Source organism: Liolophura sinensis, chromosome 1 (genome assembly GCF_032854445.1).
Source record: "Liolophura sinensis isolate JHLJ2023 chromosome 1, CUHK_Ljap_v2, whole genome shotgun sequence".
In the NCBI taxonomy this organism is placed as follows: Eukaryota; Metazoa; Mollusca; class Polyplacophora; order Chitonida; family Chitonidae; genus Liolophura; species Liolophura sinensis.
The window spans coordinates 32431397-32447986 of record NC_088295.1 but is presented as its reverse complement, the minus strand read 5'-3'; the positions used below and the strand labels follow the sequence as shown (position 1 = coordinate 32447986).

Below are 16590 nucleotides of genomic sequence, written 5' to 3'. Positions count from 1 at the left end.
ATTTTTCCATACGGGCATTTTTTATGAGTGAGAAAACCATCACCTTTTGCAGATACGGAACAAACGTCTCGATTACCAGCTACAGCCAACCCAACGGATTCTACATCTCACGTTAAGGGGTCAATCAACCATGACGATTGCGAAACTCTACACGCGCTTTGGCGATAGCTTACTGGCACTTTGGCGTTGAGAGTTATTCCCCCTGTTTGGTAGGTATACAATGCAACGTGATGCGTGCACATGTACGTGCATGGGCAATGAAGTCTGTTTTACATTACGTCAACATTATTTCAATGTTTCCCTTCGCCTAGTTTGGCATCCCAAAGAAGTCAAAATGTAGTGGCAGCGCACATTCTTTCTCCACGTGCTTTCTCCTCAGAGTAGACAAGCAACAGAAATTAAAAGACCAAAATATATGAAAGATTTCAAATACATGAACATTATCTTAAACCAGTAAATACTGAAATATAATTTTAATGTATTCATATGTATGCCACATACATAGTTCAAGAAAACAATGATTTGCAATATATAAAATTAAATAATCAGATAGTAAAATACAGGTTCCCACATGTACAACAGGATGATCTTCACTCTGGAACACAATTCAGTCAAAGAAGTCCTGTATATCCACCCCTGGGTACAACAGATCTTCTCCAAAGGAACTCAGGTCCATCTGATTAAGGATCAGATTTTCAAACGTCTCTTCCAGATCCGTCTCACCAATCAGAGTGGCTCCAACCATCTTCCCATCATGCATCACTGTCTTCACATACTCCTTACCTAAAAACAAGGCTCACTGGTGAAATACAACACAAGTCATCAATATATTACTCTAGCATGTATTTGTAACTGTGTGTACTGTGTATTTAGTAAGTATTTAGGATTTAAGTAATATTGTTTAATTCTCTATCCAATGGGATGTGTTCCAAACACTTGATGGAAATCTAAATAATTATAAAAACAGTGCTGTAAACATACAGCTCAAAAAGTTGCATCTGAAGAGTGATGTGCATTTATGATTTGAAGGTACTATCTTATGGCCCTTCACAGAGCTAGTGACTATCTTCTAAAATGACATGCATTCAGCATAGTTAAAGCTCCAGTCAAGAATTTCTAAAATTTTTGATTAGATAAGATTGTAATGTTACACTCAAGAATTTTTCACTTATGCGATGGCAGTCAGTATCATGGCTGGAAGAAACCCGGGAATTCGGGTAAACAACAGACTGTTTGCAAGTTATTGATAAACTCTCTCAAGTGTGACAAAAGTGTGCACACCTTAGTTCAAGAGAACATGTGGTCATTAATGAATGTTAGACTGTGGAGTCATATCAGGGTTGTCCACTGCGTATTGTCACCAAAGCCCAATGTCTGTACTTTTGCACTTATACAACAATAGTTTTGGTGAATTGCTAATATTATAAATTCCTGCCAAGGCTAAACTCAGAAAATTGCGTATTTTAAACAGTCAAAGCCAAATTACGGTAGCTATGTTGCTGTAAATCAAAAAACGTGTACCATTACCTTCTGTCATTCGTAACAAAACATGATAATCTTTGCCCAGTCCATGGGCATTGTATTTCCCCAACAATATCACCTGTGGATAAAAAAAAGATATCCAGAATGAAAATCAGGAATTTTAAATAACACTAATTCTGAGCTGTCTCCTGTCTAATCTGCTATTCATTTCTTACAGTTCACTATCGACAATAGGGTCTCATTTGTCTCAGCTGTAAGTATCTTATAACTCATAATATAAACATGCTTCTCTGTGAAGTAGTGATGCTATTTACCCTGTTTTGCCTGTAAGCTTAAATTTCATATATAACTATGCTTGTAATGAAGATGGAAAGTCAGAAAGCGCAAAACGTTTCATATGAGCTCCCCTTTGTTTCAAAAATACAGAAAGTCAAGGAAGAGTCTTTCTTGAGCCGACATAAAAGTGCTCAATACTGAACATAACAAATTTTATACATTTTCAGGGCAGTTAACAAGTTGACAAAACTCAGCTGACCTTGTAGTTAAAGAATTTTGTGACATGAGCAAAGAGTTCAAAGCAAAAGTCCATGTGGATATCTTCCTGGTGTAGATCGGCCAGCATACACTTGGCAGAGTAAGCTCCCATTTGTCGCGCCTGGGACCAGAGTCTCATCTACATGGAGAGAATGAAGTTACTGATGTAGCTAATTAATCAAACAATCTCATCTCTACTGAAGCTTGAAGTTATTACTACATCTATACACCAGCTAACACTGACACTTTTAGAACAGATATGAAATTAACAAACACATAGCTGTACAAACTAAACTCTCCCTAATTCTTCTACCTTTTCAACTGCCAATATTTTGAAACATTTTGAGAGAACTAGAGAGCTATAGAGAGATTATTTGCCCAGTTTTATGACTGTTGTATCTTAGGTGACACAAACAAATCATTTTTGGCATTTTTTTGTTCATAATAATTGTATGCATAAATTTCACTGAAAAAAAAAAGCTTCGTGGTTGAAAAGGTTCAAGATTTACAATATATCAATATTTTCAAGTCAATTAAGGCCTTGCTACATATAGTTTTATTTTTATTCAGGTCTAGACAGAACACACATCTGGCCTGATACAGGTCTGACACATTGAAAATAGACCTGCTGCCAAGAAAAAAAGATCTGTCGTCATTCAATCTGACATGATGACGTTTAGTACAAATCTGACACGTTGTTATTTCGTACAAATGTGACCTGTTGCCACCAATTACAAGCCTGACCTGTTGCCACAGAGGGGATGGTTGCCAACCTGCTGTACAAACATCCCCAGCTGCAAACACATCCTGTACCGAGGTCTGCATTTTAGAGTTCACCTCTAACCCTCCATCAGCACCCAGTCTGAACTGAACAGGGTAAAATACAGATGTTGGAAAGTTTTGCAAGTTTTATTTGCAGATCAGCAATAGTCATCGACTAAAAAAAAAAGGTTCAGAGCACCAATTAGGGTTTTTTTTTAAACAATAGGGATGTCACAGATTTACACTTGCATTTAGGAAAACTTTGTTTGAAAAGACGTTAAGTATTAATTAATCCCGCCCATGAAGCCTCTCTTTGTTCTAAATTATCATGCGCTTTATAATCAAACCGGCCGTAATTTCTCAAAATTTACATCATATTTGGTGACATAAGCAATAGAATATTTTAAATAAATCACTAGCGGCAGCTGGGTAAAATTCTTGATTGGTTACATGAAGCAAATTCTGTTTACAGATATACCTGTGTAACTGATATACCTGGTTATCCTTAACGAAGGGGTGTGTGTTAGGATAAACACCTGTAGCACTAACCACTAGGTCACAGCCATAAACCACACCATTGGTCAGCTCAACACAAACCGGCCACTCTTCTGAAAACATTATATAATCAACAGGTGAGGTGAGCCAAGATCTCCCAGTCTGATTTACTTTAAACACTGTACATTTACAAACAGTGCTGTAATCTTCCTCACTTGCATCTAAGTGAACAGATTAGGTTAAGCGACCTAATTGGAAAAAGGAATACAAGACCTAGTGCTCACTGTGTTTAAATAGCAAAACAATATTTGTACATCCTCCATTCAAAATTGGCATAATATTGCTGAAAGATTATAAAATTCCATATTTATTGACAACAGAGAAACAGTAAATAAATTCTGCTTTGGCTGCTCTTTATTTAGCTAATTATATTAATTTAAACCCACTCGAGAACAGAAACGTCTGCAACATAAGTACGCAACTTTATTGATCACAAAATAACAGCTCCATTCTGACTCAATATTCTAGCTTTGCATTTCCTCTCTTAATGATGACAAAATGAAAATCAGCTACAATCTGTCAAAAGGCTGCTAGCTCAGGCTTTCCCTTTTCAAATTAGATTACTTTAATGTCTGACATGTAACACTGGTTAATCAAATGGAAGCTTTCCTGGAGATAAAACCTGGAATATATCCCCACACAGTATATCACAGGAGCCTATTTCTCACAGCCATTTTGACATCAAATTTAAATTTTCAATATATTTAAGTCCCATTTATCTTAGACACATGTAGACTGTTTTGAAGTTTAACTCTTGAAGTGAAAAAAAAATTTAAATAAAATTAAAATTTAAGATCAAATTTCAAATTATGACTAAAGTCAAAACTTGTTAAATTGGCCCCAGAAAATAATCACCATGATTTCCTGACGAAGAACTCTCGGACTGACCAGGGTTTCTTGCGTTGAATTCTTCAGCAGTCCACACTTCTTTCACCTCTACTTTGTATTCAACATGAACTCTTGGTTGATCTCCCTTCAACAAGAAGAACCAAACCAGTCAAAAGGTATCACAAGTAACATTTTCTTAGTTATAATGCACCCAAAAGTTGAACAGCGTCATCTAAATATGTGTGTACACGTTGGTTATGTCAGTCACTCTGATGCTTCACCAGCATAGCTAAAACCAACCAATCCGAGCACTCTGAGTTCAAGCCCGGCTCATGTTGGCTTCCTCTCCAGTCTTATGTGGGGTCTGCCAGCAACCTGCAGATGGTTACGGGTTTCTCATGGTTTCTCATAGTTTCTGTGCACCATAATGCTGGTTGTCGTCATATAAGAGAAATATTCTTGAGTATGGCGTCAAACACAATTCAAACAAATAAATAATGACATAACTGACAAGTTTTACTGCCTGACACTGACTTGGACAGCTATCTGTAAATATAGTCTGACCAGCCAGGTCACACAACCTTGTTCTGAACTAAGGTAACCTGTCTTGAACCCATAAACCCTTATGGCAATGTTTATCAATATATATGATATATTATTATAAGCAAAGAACATTCCACAAAACTGTTACATAACTGTCAGCTTTGGGAAATGTATAAAGAGAGGGAGGTTTTTTGGGGGGAGCGAAACATGAATGCAGGCAGCTTGGCGCTTTGGAACCGATCAGTCAGACTGAGTCCACTAGTGGGCCTTGATATTGCGAGATTGTGAGTATGAATCGGGAGGTCGGGAAATAACTCTCCAAATCGGGAGGCTCCTGATGATCGGGAGAGTTGACAGGTATGCTGTTAAATTACAAGAGATGTTCATGAAAGTATTCTATTGGAAACTTGAAATCTTTCCACATCACCTTTCTCTCAGTTAATGAACATAAAAACAAGTTTAAGACAGCTGAAGTACATGTATCTATTACCTGAGAACCTCCCTTGAGGGTAACTTTTTCTGCCCAGTCAGGACCAAGGGCTCCCCCTGGGGTTGACTGAACACCTGGGCTGGGGCTGTCTAAAAGATGAGAGGGGTTACAAAGATACTTTCCTTATGGGTCTCAATGTAAAAAATGTGAGCTAAACAATTACAAATTGTGTATTATTTGGTGTAAAAACAAAACTGAAGCAACTATAATAATCCTATAATTAAAATCTTGTTTCTGAGTAATTTTAGAGTATTACAATTGAAATCATTTTGGCTTTTATGAGTCACTGTATGTTGTTTGGCATAAAATACAAAAAAAATTGTCACCTTCTATCATTTGTTGTCTATTCCCAAACCATATGTAATTAAAAAAAAGACCAGTCATTGCTTTACCTGCCACAGTATACTTGAGCCGCTTGAGAAGACCTGACTGTTGGGGCTTGCCCTCCTTTAGTTTGGGCAGTATAAACTGGGCAGCTCCTGCGTCCAGGTACATGGTGCTGATAGAGTCATCCTTGATTGCCCACACCACCTCACACCCCTGTACCTCATACCTACACAGCACAGCACGCAACAAATGTTGTGTATGCTTAATATCTCAACATAATCTTGTCAAGGAATGATTAATAAATATGTCTGGTATGTCATTAAAACATGCTGGGTGGCCATTTAAGGTGGTCTGCCACGAAGTTCCTCAAAGACCATTATTCTTCCAATGGTTTCTGGAATACATAAATGAGCACACTTTGTGGGTGAAAATCTGAGTATTAATAGTGAAAATGTCCATTAGTTACTTGCCAAAGGTGAGTGGTTTACTCTGAACTTTTAAGATTTCCTCCATCCATAAAACTGGCCACTGATGTATCATACGGTTAACTGCATGGGGTATTCTCGAGTGACATTAAACATCAATAAATGTATCACAAAATAGGGAAAGATGTAATGTTATGACATAGGCTGAGTAATCAGCTCACCACAAGCTGAACTGATACACACTAAAATGTTTCCGCACAACTTCTTGCATGTACTTACACAAGCTCTGTTGCTATGCCACCATTCCCTACAACAACAATTCTTCTAGATCCAGACAGCTTCTTCTGAAAGGCCTGAAATATGAAACAAAAACACCATATCGACAACAGAACATTCTTTTCATCATGAAATTTAATTTAGAAATCCTGTATATCTAAATCTTTGTGTGATGTTCATGTAACAATAAAATCAATTGCAGAAGCATAATGTATTAAATTGCTAGACATTTCTAGCTACTGTATAATGGTACAGGCAAATACATGTATGTGAAGATAACTGCCAGTTGATACAAAATGCAAATGTGGAAATGAAAAATGTCTTTTTGCATCACCATATATAAATGTATAAATGATTGGAACATTACCTGAACACTTTCTGTGTCTCTGATCCCTATGACGTAAGGATTGTCTTTGCAGATTAGCTGTATGGAAAACAGGAGTATAAAGATTTAAACTCTCTCTAAAAATGTGATCATTATCTAACACAGATTATGAAATACAAATATGTGTGTGTGCTTGTTAAACAAGTGATGAAGTTAATTCTTCAGCACGATTGAATCTTTAATTCTGCACTGCACTATAGGGGGATAAATGAATCACTGTCATTTAGAGAATAAAGGACCCATCACTGTCATTAAGAGAATGAAGGACCCATCACTGTCATTAAGAGAATGAAGGACCCATCACTGTCATTAAGAGAATGAAGGACCCATCACTGACATTAAGAGAATGAAGGACCCATCACTGTCATTAAGAGATACACTTACACATAATTTTTATACCCTACCTTTGGTTTTCCTCCAGTACAAATACAAAGTTTATCATATTTCACTGTCTTCCCAGCATCTGTTTCAACAATCTGAAATACCAATAGATAGGCATCATACAAACCTGATTCCTGTTATCTTATCAGTGAAGAGCTGCACTGACTTACAGAATCTTTAATAACCCAGAAGGTACATGTGATTACTAATATTTCAGTCAGCCATTAATATCCATTAGTGAAACTCTATATTATAAGTGTGTAACTCAGTGAATTCGGAAAAGTATGAACTGATAAGTGACAGGCAGTTCGAAAACCATAACAATAATGGTACTGGTAGGCCTACGTCAAATTACAATTAGTAAAAATTGCCTGTTAATGTGTTTAGGGAATTAGTCCTTTTTGCTCTATTATATCGGTTCTAGACTACAAATAGTATCCCCCACCTCAACACCACACCCTCCACCTCCCAAAATGTTAGAAAATGCTGAAAATATGTATTAGATGGAGGAATATTACATGTTTTCCGCTGTCTAAGGCCGTAACAGATGCATGGATGATCTCTACATTGGAACACTCAGACTGAAGTGAGCTACTGGGCTTCTCTACCACATCAAAGGTTTCCAGAGCTTTAGACAACTGAAAACAATACATTGACAACCCATGTCAAGTCGCATAACAAATGAAACAATTTGCAACATTTTTGGCTTGCAATCAATGGATCATTACTATAATACAAAAACAATCAGTACTACTCTGAAGACAGTGTGTACTCATTTTAAAAGAAGTCTGGACTCAAATTACAAGTTAATGTTTGCCCGTTTGGGCCTACATGTTTATAATGCGTCAAAAAACACTATAAAAGTTAGCCTAATTTCTGTTCATTAATTACCACAAACATATAATCGCTTATTCTTACCTGTTGGAAATTTGTGACTGCTTTGATCAAAGGAGAAGCTGTAATCAGTATCACTTTCTTCTCCGGCGAAAGGGCTGACAACTACAAGTGTGATGTACCCATTCATGAAAAATGGAATGAAGAAATTAAATTTACCTGACATTGGCAGAAATTGGGATTGGTATGACATAGCCGCTAAAGTTCCACTGGTTATGTTAATGTCTAGCTGTTTACCTGAAGATTCAACCAATTTACATTGCTTAAATGTTCATGTCTCTGTCAGTATTATAGCCATTGCGCGATCATAAGCAACCTTGTTATTTCACCGTTTCTGGTCCATGTGCCAATGCAGGTGTTCTACAAAAGAAAATTTAAATGCCTACCGTTTCTGCGCAGGTAACCCCAGCGATTCCGCCACCGATAACAACAAAGGCTGCCGTTTTCTCATCGATCAGCCTTTTTTCGTCCACTGACATTATGTCTTACGTGTGGTGTTGGTAAGCATTTTTATTTTGCTAGATTGAAATCTTTCCTTGCTTGTTAGCTACTCGCCACAACAAACATGTACTCTTGTTGTGGCGCGTGCCTCAATATACCATAAAGATCATTTCAATTAATCTCAGCAAGTTGAATTTTCATGAAATGTAGATATGCCTGCGCCGGAATGAATTTTTTTTCATGGAACTGCAGACTTGCACTGTAGAATAATATGTATTTAATTTAAGAAAATTGGTTTGAAAAGGTATAAGTGTATATTTCATTAGAGTTTCATACAACTTGAATGGATCTATTGGTAAGCCCATCAGTGCCCATGTGAAGTTAACTCACCACATAGATGCCGACCTATGTGAGAAATCCGACTTGACCGATTTCAAAGTTTTAGTTTTGAGCGCGTAGGCGTATATTTCTACTTCAAAGTTCAGATAAAATTTTGTGACATAAATTTTCTGCTTCCCAGTGTAAAAGTAACAATAGCAATAATCAGCAATATAGACCTAGGATATTTGACCCACGTCAAATCCAACAAAAATTCGAGAACAGATTTAGGCTTAGGTCTTTATTGGTTAATTAATTATGCTGTGTGGTGTATTCCCCCCCACCACCCCATCCCCGGCCCAGGCCAATAAATTTAGGCCTAGGCCTATACAGGCTAAACTTTCATGCTTTTATCTCGTAAGCCGAAAAATTAATATAGGCTTCTGTCGCACCAATAGTTCCTATGAACAGTTTATATTTTAAGTCATTTTAAAGATGGGCCTAGCAAAGTGTAAGTAAAAAGAGTGAAAAGGATGGGGCCTACACAGTACTACACTTACGTAGTGACCACCCCCACCTCTGAACCAACACACACAAAAACAAGGATGAAATCATTTTGAATACAGAAACAATTTTTGGGGAATGGAAAGCACGAGAAAACGTGTAAATGAACTATAGTCTAAATGTATGGCCGACTTCAAGTCATGTTATTATTCGCAAAGATGGCCCATTTGTCCGGCTTATGAATATTTTACATACGATTTTCCTCCATACGATTAATGAGTGCAGCTGCCAAAATACACGCACTAATAAAGGTTGGGAGCAGAGAAATGGCGGACGAACTCTCGAGTCATGATTTGACAACTAAAAATAACGGGGCTTTTTATCTTCCTTCTGCAATATTTCATCGCGTCAAAAGGGTTTCTAGCCATGTTACGTTTATAGTTCCACAGTTTTAGAATACATAGAATAAACTACGGTATATAAACCAATGCGATATTATTCTTTTTTGATAAATAAAAACGTTTTATTGACACAACTTGACATTAAAACACGATTTATACAAATTCTTTTCAACATTACCTCACCGTTACCGTTATAAGAGGAAATCAAGAGTGGCCCAGAATTTACAGAAAAATATATTAATTTTACATAGTATGTACGGTACATGATCGTACGGTATCAGACAGAACACAAAGGAGTGCACCCGTTTGATACTTCCAGGAAATTTTTACTCACAAAACCCACTTTATTCAGTGCAAACGAAATTTCATTCAATGAAAGAATATATAATAACAATAATCTGATAGTTTTTTTTTATATAATTTTTAATGGACTGAGATCTATGGACACTTATTTCACTTTTCATTCCTTCACTTCAAGTTTCAGATCTGGGTATCATACAAACAACGAAGGGTTTCAATGGATAGATCCGTCAGTATCATAAATAAAATAAATAGATCTGTACGCGTATACAAGTGAGATAATCATTTCCTCGAATGGCCAGTGAAAGCAACTATGTACTTGTAAAGTCATCCACGAGGTTGTGACGAAAATGACCGAGGGCAAATACGTTTTGGAGTAAAGCCCAATATTGACAGAAAACGGTTGCAAAAAAAAAAAGTGGAGCGTTTAGCTCATCGTCAAAAACGATGATTCCCATGTTTTACAGCCATTATGTTTAAAGTGAACATAAAATCAGCCAAAAATCTGAAGTAACTCCCAAAGAAGTTGTCCAGAGGTGTTCCCAAAGTATTTACAAAATTCTGTATCCAACAGAATAATGAGCTTTGTCTTTTTAGCTATTTACCGTGGTTTAGGAGATCTCCAGCACCATCGTTAATAAACAACATTGCATGGTCCCAAAATTAATGTTAAATATGAACATTTGACAGAAAAAATACACACAAACGCCAAATACCCAACTTAAAAATCGACGTCTCTTTGAGTTTGGCAGTTTGACAGGCCGAAATTCGTAGCGCCCTCTTTCCCGCACTGGTCCTTTTCGGCTTCGTCTCCACCTGGATATGTGTCAACATCCGCTGGGTGTAGATATCGCTTCCCATTTGGAATAGATTCTTTCCGACTGATGTTGGGAAGACATTTCCATAATCAAACCGACTTCGCTATTAAAGTTAAAATTATGCAAGTAAATCAAGTGTTTTGATTTCACAGCCAAAATACCATGTGGCGATTTTGATGTCATACTAGTAGCCTAAATGATGAATTTCAGATTCTCGGTTTCCAATTTCCTTAAATTTTGGCAGATTTATCTGTGATATCTGTGGCTTACTTATGTATATTTGTATATATATTTATTGGCAGACTTTAAGGTCACTTTAATTTTTTTGGTCCAAGACACCAGCATAATGCTCTGTACACAGCTGTAGAGACATTATCCACAGTAATTGTGTACAGGGACAACACAGATGTGTTATACTCACATATTTCGGAACTTTTCTAACAAAATGACATACTAACATAAGGTAGTTGTTTGTCGTCTTCTGTTAGAATGCTTCTATGTAAGCAGAAATCAAGATATGATTTCGGGGAAACAATAATACATCTTTGTCGATTTCATCTGATTTTTTCATTGATTTTATTTGTATTTTTGAAACAATTTCCGCCAGGAAGGAATGATTGCACAAGACTGCAGCTCTCGTGACACTAAACCAACCTCTGTATCAAATGTCTAAGTTATGGGTTTTGTTAAGAAGGTACGGATAAGGATCCTTCATTTATTCTACTTCTGTTAACCATTGTGTGTGCATGAACGGAATTGGTTTCCATTCTCAGTATTTTGCGTAGAGCCTGATGGAAATCCCTGTTTCTGAAAGAGTAGATCCAAGGATTGGAAATGGACGCTACAGCCGGTAATAGTTGGAACAAAGTCATTGCGGTCTTGGAATTGGCGAAAATCTTCTTGTACACATTAGGCCAAACATAGTGATAATACTCGATGATAATGGTGGGTGTCCAAATGCAGACGGCAAAGAAGGTAATGGTGAGTAGCATCTTCGACGCTTTGGAGATGGCGACTACTGTTGGCCTGGCAGCGCCATCTTGTCTGACTTGAGTCTGCTGGATAGCTCTAAAATGTCGCCGAGCCATATGGCAGATGACCATATGGAGGGACAAACTGATAGCAGCACAAAGCAATAGGACTGTTTGCGTAAGTATAAGAGAAGCCACGATATACAAACGCTTGCCGCACACATTACCCTTGTCAGTTCCACTTACTTCAATGCGTGGAAAAAACAGAGGGCTAGCCATGATAATGAGGGAAAGGCCCCAGATCATGAAAATAACCACAGCCACTCTCACTTTTGTAACGTACCCTGCGTAACGGAACGGACAGATCAGCGCCAAAAGTCGATCTACAGTCGCACAAAGGACGGAAAGAGATGAAGCCATTAGAGTCCCGTGTTGACTGGAGACGGCGATAACACACACCACAGGGCCACTGGCCCAAACAAATACATACCGGAAGCTGTAAAATGCTAACGTCATGGCAACACTTCCGTACAAAAAATCGGCCACAGCAAGGTTGATCAGAAAGCTGTTTTGCAACTGCCTCAGTTTGGAATTCCAGCCGACAAGTACGATGACCAGCAGGTTTTCTCCACATATCAGAATTTGAAGCAAGACCACCAAAGGTACAAGATCGGCCTGTTCTTTAGGGTCTAAGCCCTTCCCGGCGTTCCAACCGACCGACACATTTGTATCCGATGTATTCTCCATCTCCTCTGCGGAAAGTCGAATTCTGTGAAGGTAGATTTGTCAAAAATAATCCTGGATGGGAAACAGTCAAAACAACTCGGTGTATGCAATCATTTGTCATATTAAGTATTTCCATATGAAGTAGCAATTATCAATCTGCTAGTTCCCTGTCTTCATAAAACATTGGTTTCTTGAAGGTATTCTGAGTAAGTCTCGAAGAATCTTTATCTAAATAAATGTTAGGCTGTCTTACTAAATATCTTACCTTCTGATCTCACATGAAGGATTCCAGCGGGTTGCGGTCGATGGAGACAGGACTAGCAAAATCTTTCTGCTTGATTTAAGTTCCTGGCATTTATTATGTGTCAATCAACAAAGGTGATATTTCTAGAAACCTCCCACTTATACACAGATTGAGTGAAAGGTAACTGTTGTATCAAGCTCGTGAATGTCCATTGCCGCAGAGTTGCAAGGAACATTTCCTTCCTCTGCTTATATACAGGTATTCTCATCGATTAGACTTGCTTTGATTTCTAAAACATCATTTGAACAAGGTGAAAGATACCGCACACGTGGTAAATTACATTGCGACAACCCGCGGATGGATCTTTTACTTTTCCCTTGCTCCCTGACGATAATTTGCTCCGCACATCTGTCTGACGTCTTTAATGTAAGAGAAAATTTTCATTATGAGAGTCTCGAGTTTCGACAAAAAAAGGTTGTTATATCTCCGACAGGCACGAAGCAACCTGCGATTTGACTATAAACTAACTAACCGAATAAAGAAGCTTGGTCTAACTGACATCTGCACAGCTTTTGATCCTAAATGTGTTCACTCTTGTTATTTTATCCCGTTCCTCCGAGGCTGCGGAACAAGTTGAATAATTCTCCGAGGGAGGTGAATGGCTTTACGTAATTCCTCAGCCATTGTCAGAGACACCCCTCACACTATGTGGATAAAAGTCACTTTTCGCTCAATATCAGTATTGGTTGATCTACGATGTTACATGTTCTCACCTCAGTCTGGGCTATGAATGATATCAGTGGCTAAATACACTGTGGTAGATTTAATTGGTACACTTATTGTTGGTGGTTTGCATCATGGAGAAGCCGAACATTGTCTCTTGGTACTTTTATGACTAACGCCACATGCACATTTGTTTACCGTTCGTGCCAAATCTGCTTTGAACTATCCATTCTTGCTAAGCCGGCTTAAGTACTTGTTTCTCGTGTTACTGTGTTTGATTATTGGTTTGGACTGCAATTCGTGCAATGCGATCGGGTTATATTTGTTAAGATGACCCTTGATCGGCGCAAGTTTGAAAAATAATTTAACATATGGTGTTAATCCACGGGGAAACACTAACTGAGCAATATACGCCGATCACTCGCTCTATCAGACACCTTTGTGTGGGGAATCCAACATTATGATGGATGCTACTGGAAATTCATATTCAAGATCTGAATATGAGAGAACGACGTCCGAAACACTGTGAAATCCCTTATTTTCTTGATCATGAAAATCTTTATGTGGTGAGTGTATATTATCTGCTTTATATATATCAAACACCCAGTGACATTATACTGACACCGGACCAACCAGTTATGTTTCTTTGCGCTAACCTCGCAGCGCTCAGCGCCAAGCGAGGCAGCAGCAATGTACCATTGTTAAAGTCTTTGGTATGACCCTACCTGAAGGTCTGACGTAATATTGACGTAATATAGAATGTGCATGTCACAAAATCTACGCTGACGTCTCCTATAATAATACATAAATATATCTAAGGAGACAAAATTACTCTTTGACTGCTATACCACAGGTACAAGAATGGCAGCAGTTCTGTTCGAACTTCTCCTTTTTTCCAAACATGTCAGGGGGGTTAAACTAAAGTTATATGTGACCATTTGCTAGATACCACATTGTTTTCGCTGCTCTGGTTTTACTCTCTATGCTTCTTTAATGATATCATTATATACAAGTTTCAGATCTTGAATGGTTTTTCCCACTGTGCATAGCCTGAGGACAATAACACCTGTGATGATATCAGCCACGCATGTTTCACACGCGTAAATCTTTGCGTTTTTCACCTTCTCTCCATTATCACTGTGAAACAACATCAGGGTCTCTATGCTTTTGATCACTGTCTTTTATCTTTTTCTCCAGTTCTTAAATGAATATCGCTTGATTGCACAGAGGAAACGGTACATGTAACCATAGCTCTACTATACTTTCACGTTTTGAGTCTTAATTAATGGTTATCATGGTGACCAAATGCTTGTTCAAAGGAAATCCCCATTCCCATGTTGTTGACCATGCATAAAATAATATCAGAGCAGCCGTGACAATTTTGTGCAGAGGGGGAATTTCAGAGTACTTATTGATGTCTTGTATTTGAATTAGTTATCCAGAAATTTTCTATCCTCAGTTAGTTCACAAACGATTGACCACCTTGACAATTTGTCCGGCTCATTCATGTGTCTTGCTTCTGATATTTCGTGGGTGAGAAGAATAGGATCTCAGCCCTCTATAGACAAGCCAGTGACCTACTTAAAGCTCGCCGTAGTCCAATGTCTGCATTGTCTTAGCCATAGCGTTGTTGATAGTGCCGTACCAATACACTGATATTGTATACAAACTATAGCTAATGTGTTTAAGACCAGCCACACAAAAACAAAAATTAGTTAAAATTCAAATACCCAATGGTCCGTAAAAGGGACATGGCGTTTTTCCTTTTTTGAATTGTGCGTTTTTCATTTTTTTTCCACTTTTGCAGTCGGAGTTTGTCTTTTTTTACGAATCCCCCCTCCCCTCCCCATCAAAAAGAGAAAAACTCCCCCTTGGAAAAAAAAGAAAAACTCTAATTGGAAAAAAAACAAACTCCCATTGGAAAAAAAAAGAAAAATATCGACGAAAAGATCTCAGGTCCCGACAGAATAAGCCAATCAGACTACGTTTTGCTTCGCGCTTTTCTGGAAACACTCATGTATATGACACTGTCATTGGATGATTATCTCGGGCCCCGACATAAATAAGCCGGGCCCCGATTTAATTAGCCAGCGGCTGCGCGGCTCTGTGCAAAACGGTCGATCTTGGCGTAGGGGAAAATCGGTTGATCTTGGCGTAGGGTAAATGTGAACATTCCCTCTCGTTACCACAGGTAACAGGGTGGAGGATAGGACTGTCCCTTTTCAATGTACTTTGTCATAGATGACTATATTTGAAAAGGGCAATGCACTAAAGGAGCTTGGTCTGTATCAGAAAACACAAGGGCTGGAAATAGGCGGTCGTCCATAGCGTATAATGCAGCCATTAGCTGATTAACTCGAGGCCCGACCTAGTTATGTCTGGGCCTAATATAATCATCCTATGACTGTGTCAGACACATGAGTGTTTCAAGAAAGCGAGAGGCAAAACGTTATCCGACTGGCTTATTATGTCGGGGCCCGGGATCTCTTTCTGAGGAGCTTTTCTTTTTTGCTTCCAATGGGAGTTTTTCTTTTTTTTTCCCCTGGATTTTTCTTTTTTTGGGAGGTGGGGAAGCAGCTTAAAAAAAGAACTCTTACTGCAAAAGTGCAAAAAATGAAAAACGCACAGTTAAAAAAAAAGGAAAGAAAGAAAAACGCCATGTCCCCTTTATGGCTCCGGAAATACCGGTACGTGTGTTTCTCTTTTGTCCAGATTTAGGCCATACAATAAAATGTTCTCGCCAAGACATGGCAGAAATACTGCCACCATGGCGTTAAACCTTTATCATTCGATCATTCTGATATTCCATCAGTAACTAACCTTCTACTCATCTACTGAATTGTCTACATGTGCTGAACCAAAACCCTGTATTTTCGCTTGCAATAATGGCAATTTAGTTACCAAGCCTTTGGTCACTGACTAAAGGAGCAATATGGAGCTGTTATAATAACATAAAAGACTTACATAAGACAAAAATAGTTTGTTTCAGTCCATTATGATTTCACGGTGATAGGATTACAAGCAAATCTGTTTTGGTACCTTCACGAAACAATAATGCCAAACAAAAATACCCTGAAAACACAAAAATCAAAAACAAAAAGAAAAAAATATTTGCACTTTGAATTTTGCACTTTTGAAGACAGTATAGGTAAACGAATATTGATAGGATACATTTTAGCTCTACCAGAAACATAAATCCCAAGGGACTAATACCATCCCATTTGTGCATATATATATAATATTTCATATAATATATAACAAC

At 38.0% G+C, this 16590-nt stretch overlaps 1 protein-coding gene across 1 annotated transcript; it reads right to left on the bottom strand.

The window, feature by feature from the left end:
* Positions 1-498: 498 nt before the first annotated feature.
* On the bottom strand, positions 499-8410 carry LOC135481910 (pyridine nucleotide-disulfide oxidoreductase domain-containing protein 1-like). The gene is made up of 14 exons (XM_064761688.1): positions 8269-8410; positions 7907-7987; positions 7507-7626; positions 7012-7083; positions 6590-6646; positions 6226-6299; positions 5587-5747; positions 5195-5283; positions 4189-4306; positions 3274-3386; positions 2761-2883; positions 2018-2155; positions 1528-1600; positions 499-783 (listed from the first exon to the last, which is right to left on the bottom strand). The coding sequence occupies exons 1-14, from the start codon at positions 8359-8361 to the stop codon at positions 608-610; spliced, it is 1488 nt and encodes a 495-aa protein (XP_064617758.1). The 5' UTR covers positions 8362-8410; the 3' UTR covers positions 499-607.
* Positions 8411-16590: the final 8180 nt, after the last annotated feature.

What these genes read in the sequence shown, in the direction of transcription:
- LOC135481910 (XM_064761688.1), bottom strand. Translation starts at nt 8,361, where the DNA reads ATGTCAGTGGACGAAAAAAGGCTGATCGATGAGAAAACGGCAGCCTTT. An exon ending in GGCATAGCAACAGAGCTTGT is followed by an intron (nt 5,748 to 6,225) that starts GTAAGTACATGC and finishes TGTGCTGTGTAG; the next exon opens with GTATGAGGTACAGGGGTGTG. An exon ending in CCTTCGTTAAGGATAACCAG is followed by an intron (nt 2,884 to 3,273) that starts GTATATCAGTTA and finishes TACCCTGTTCAG; the next exon opens with TTCAGACTGGGTGCTGATGG.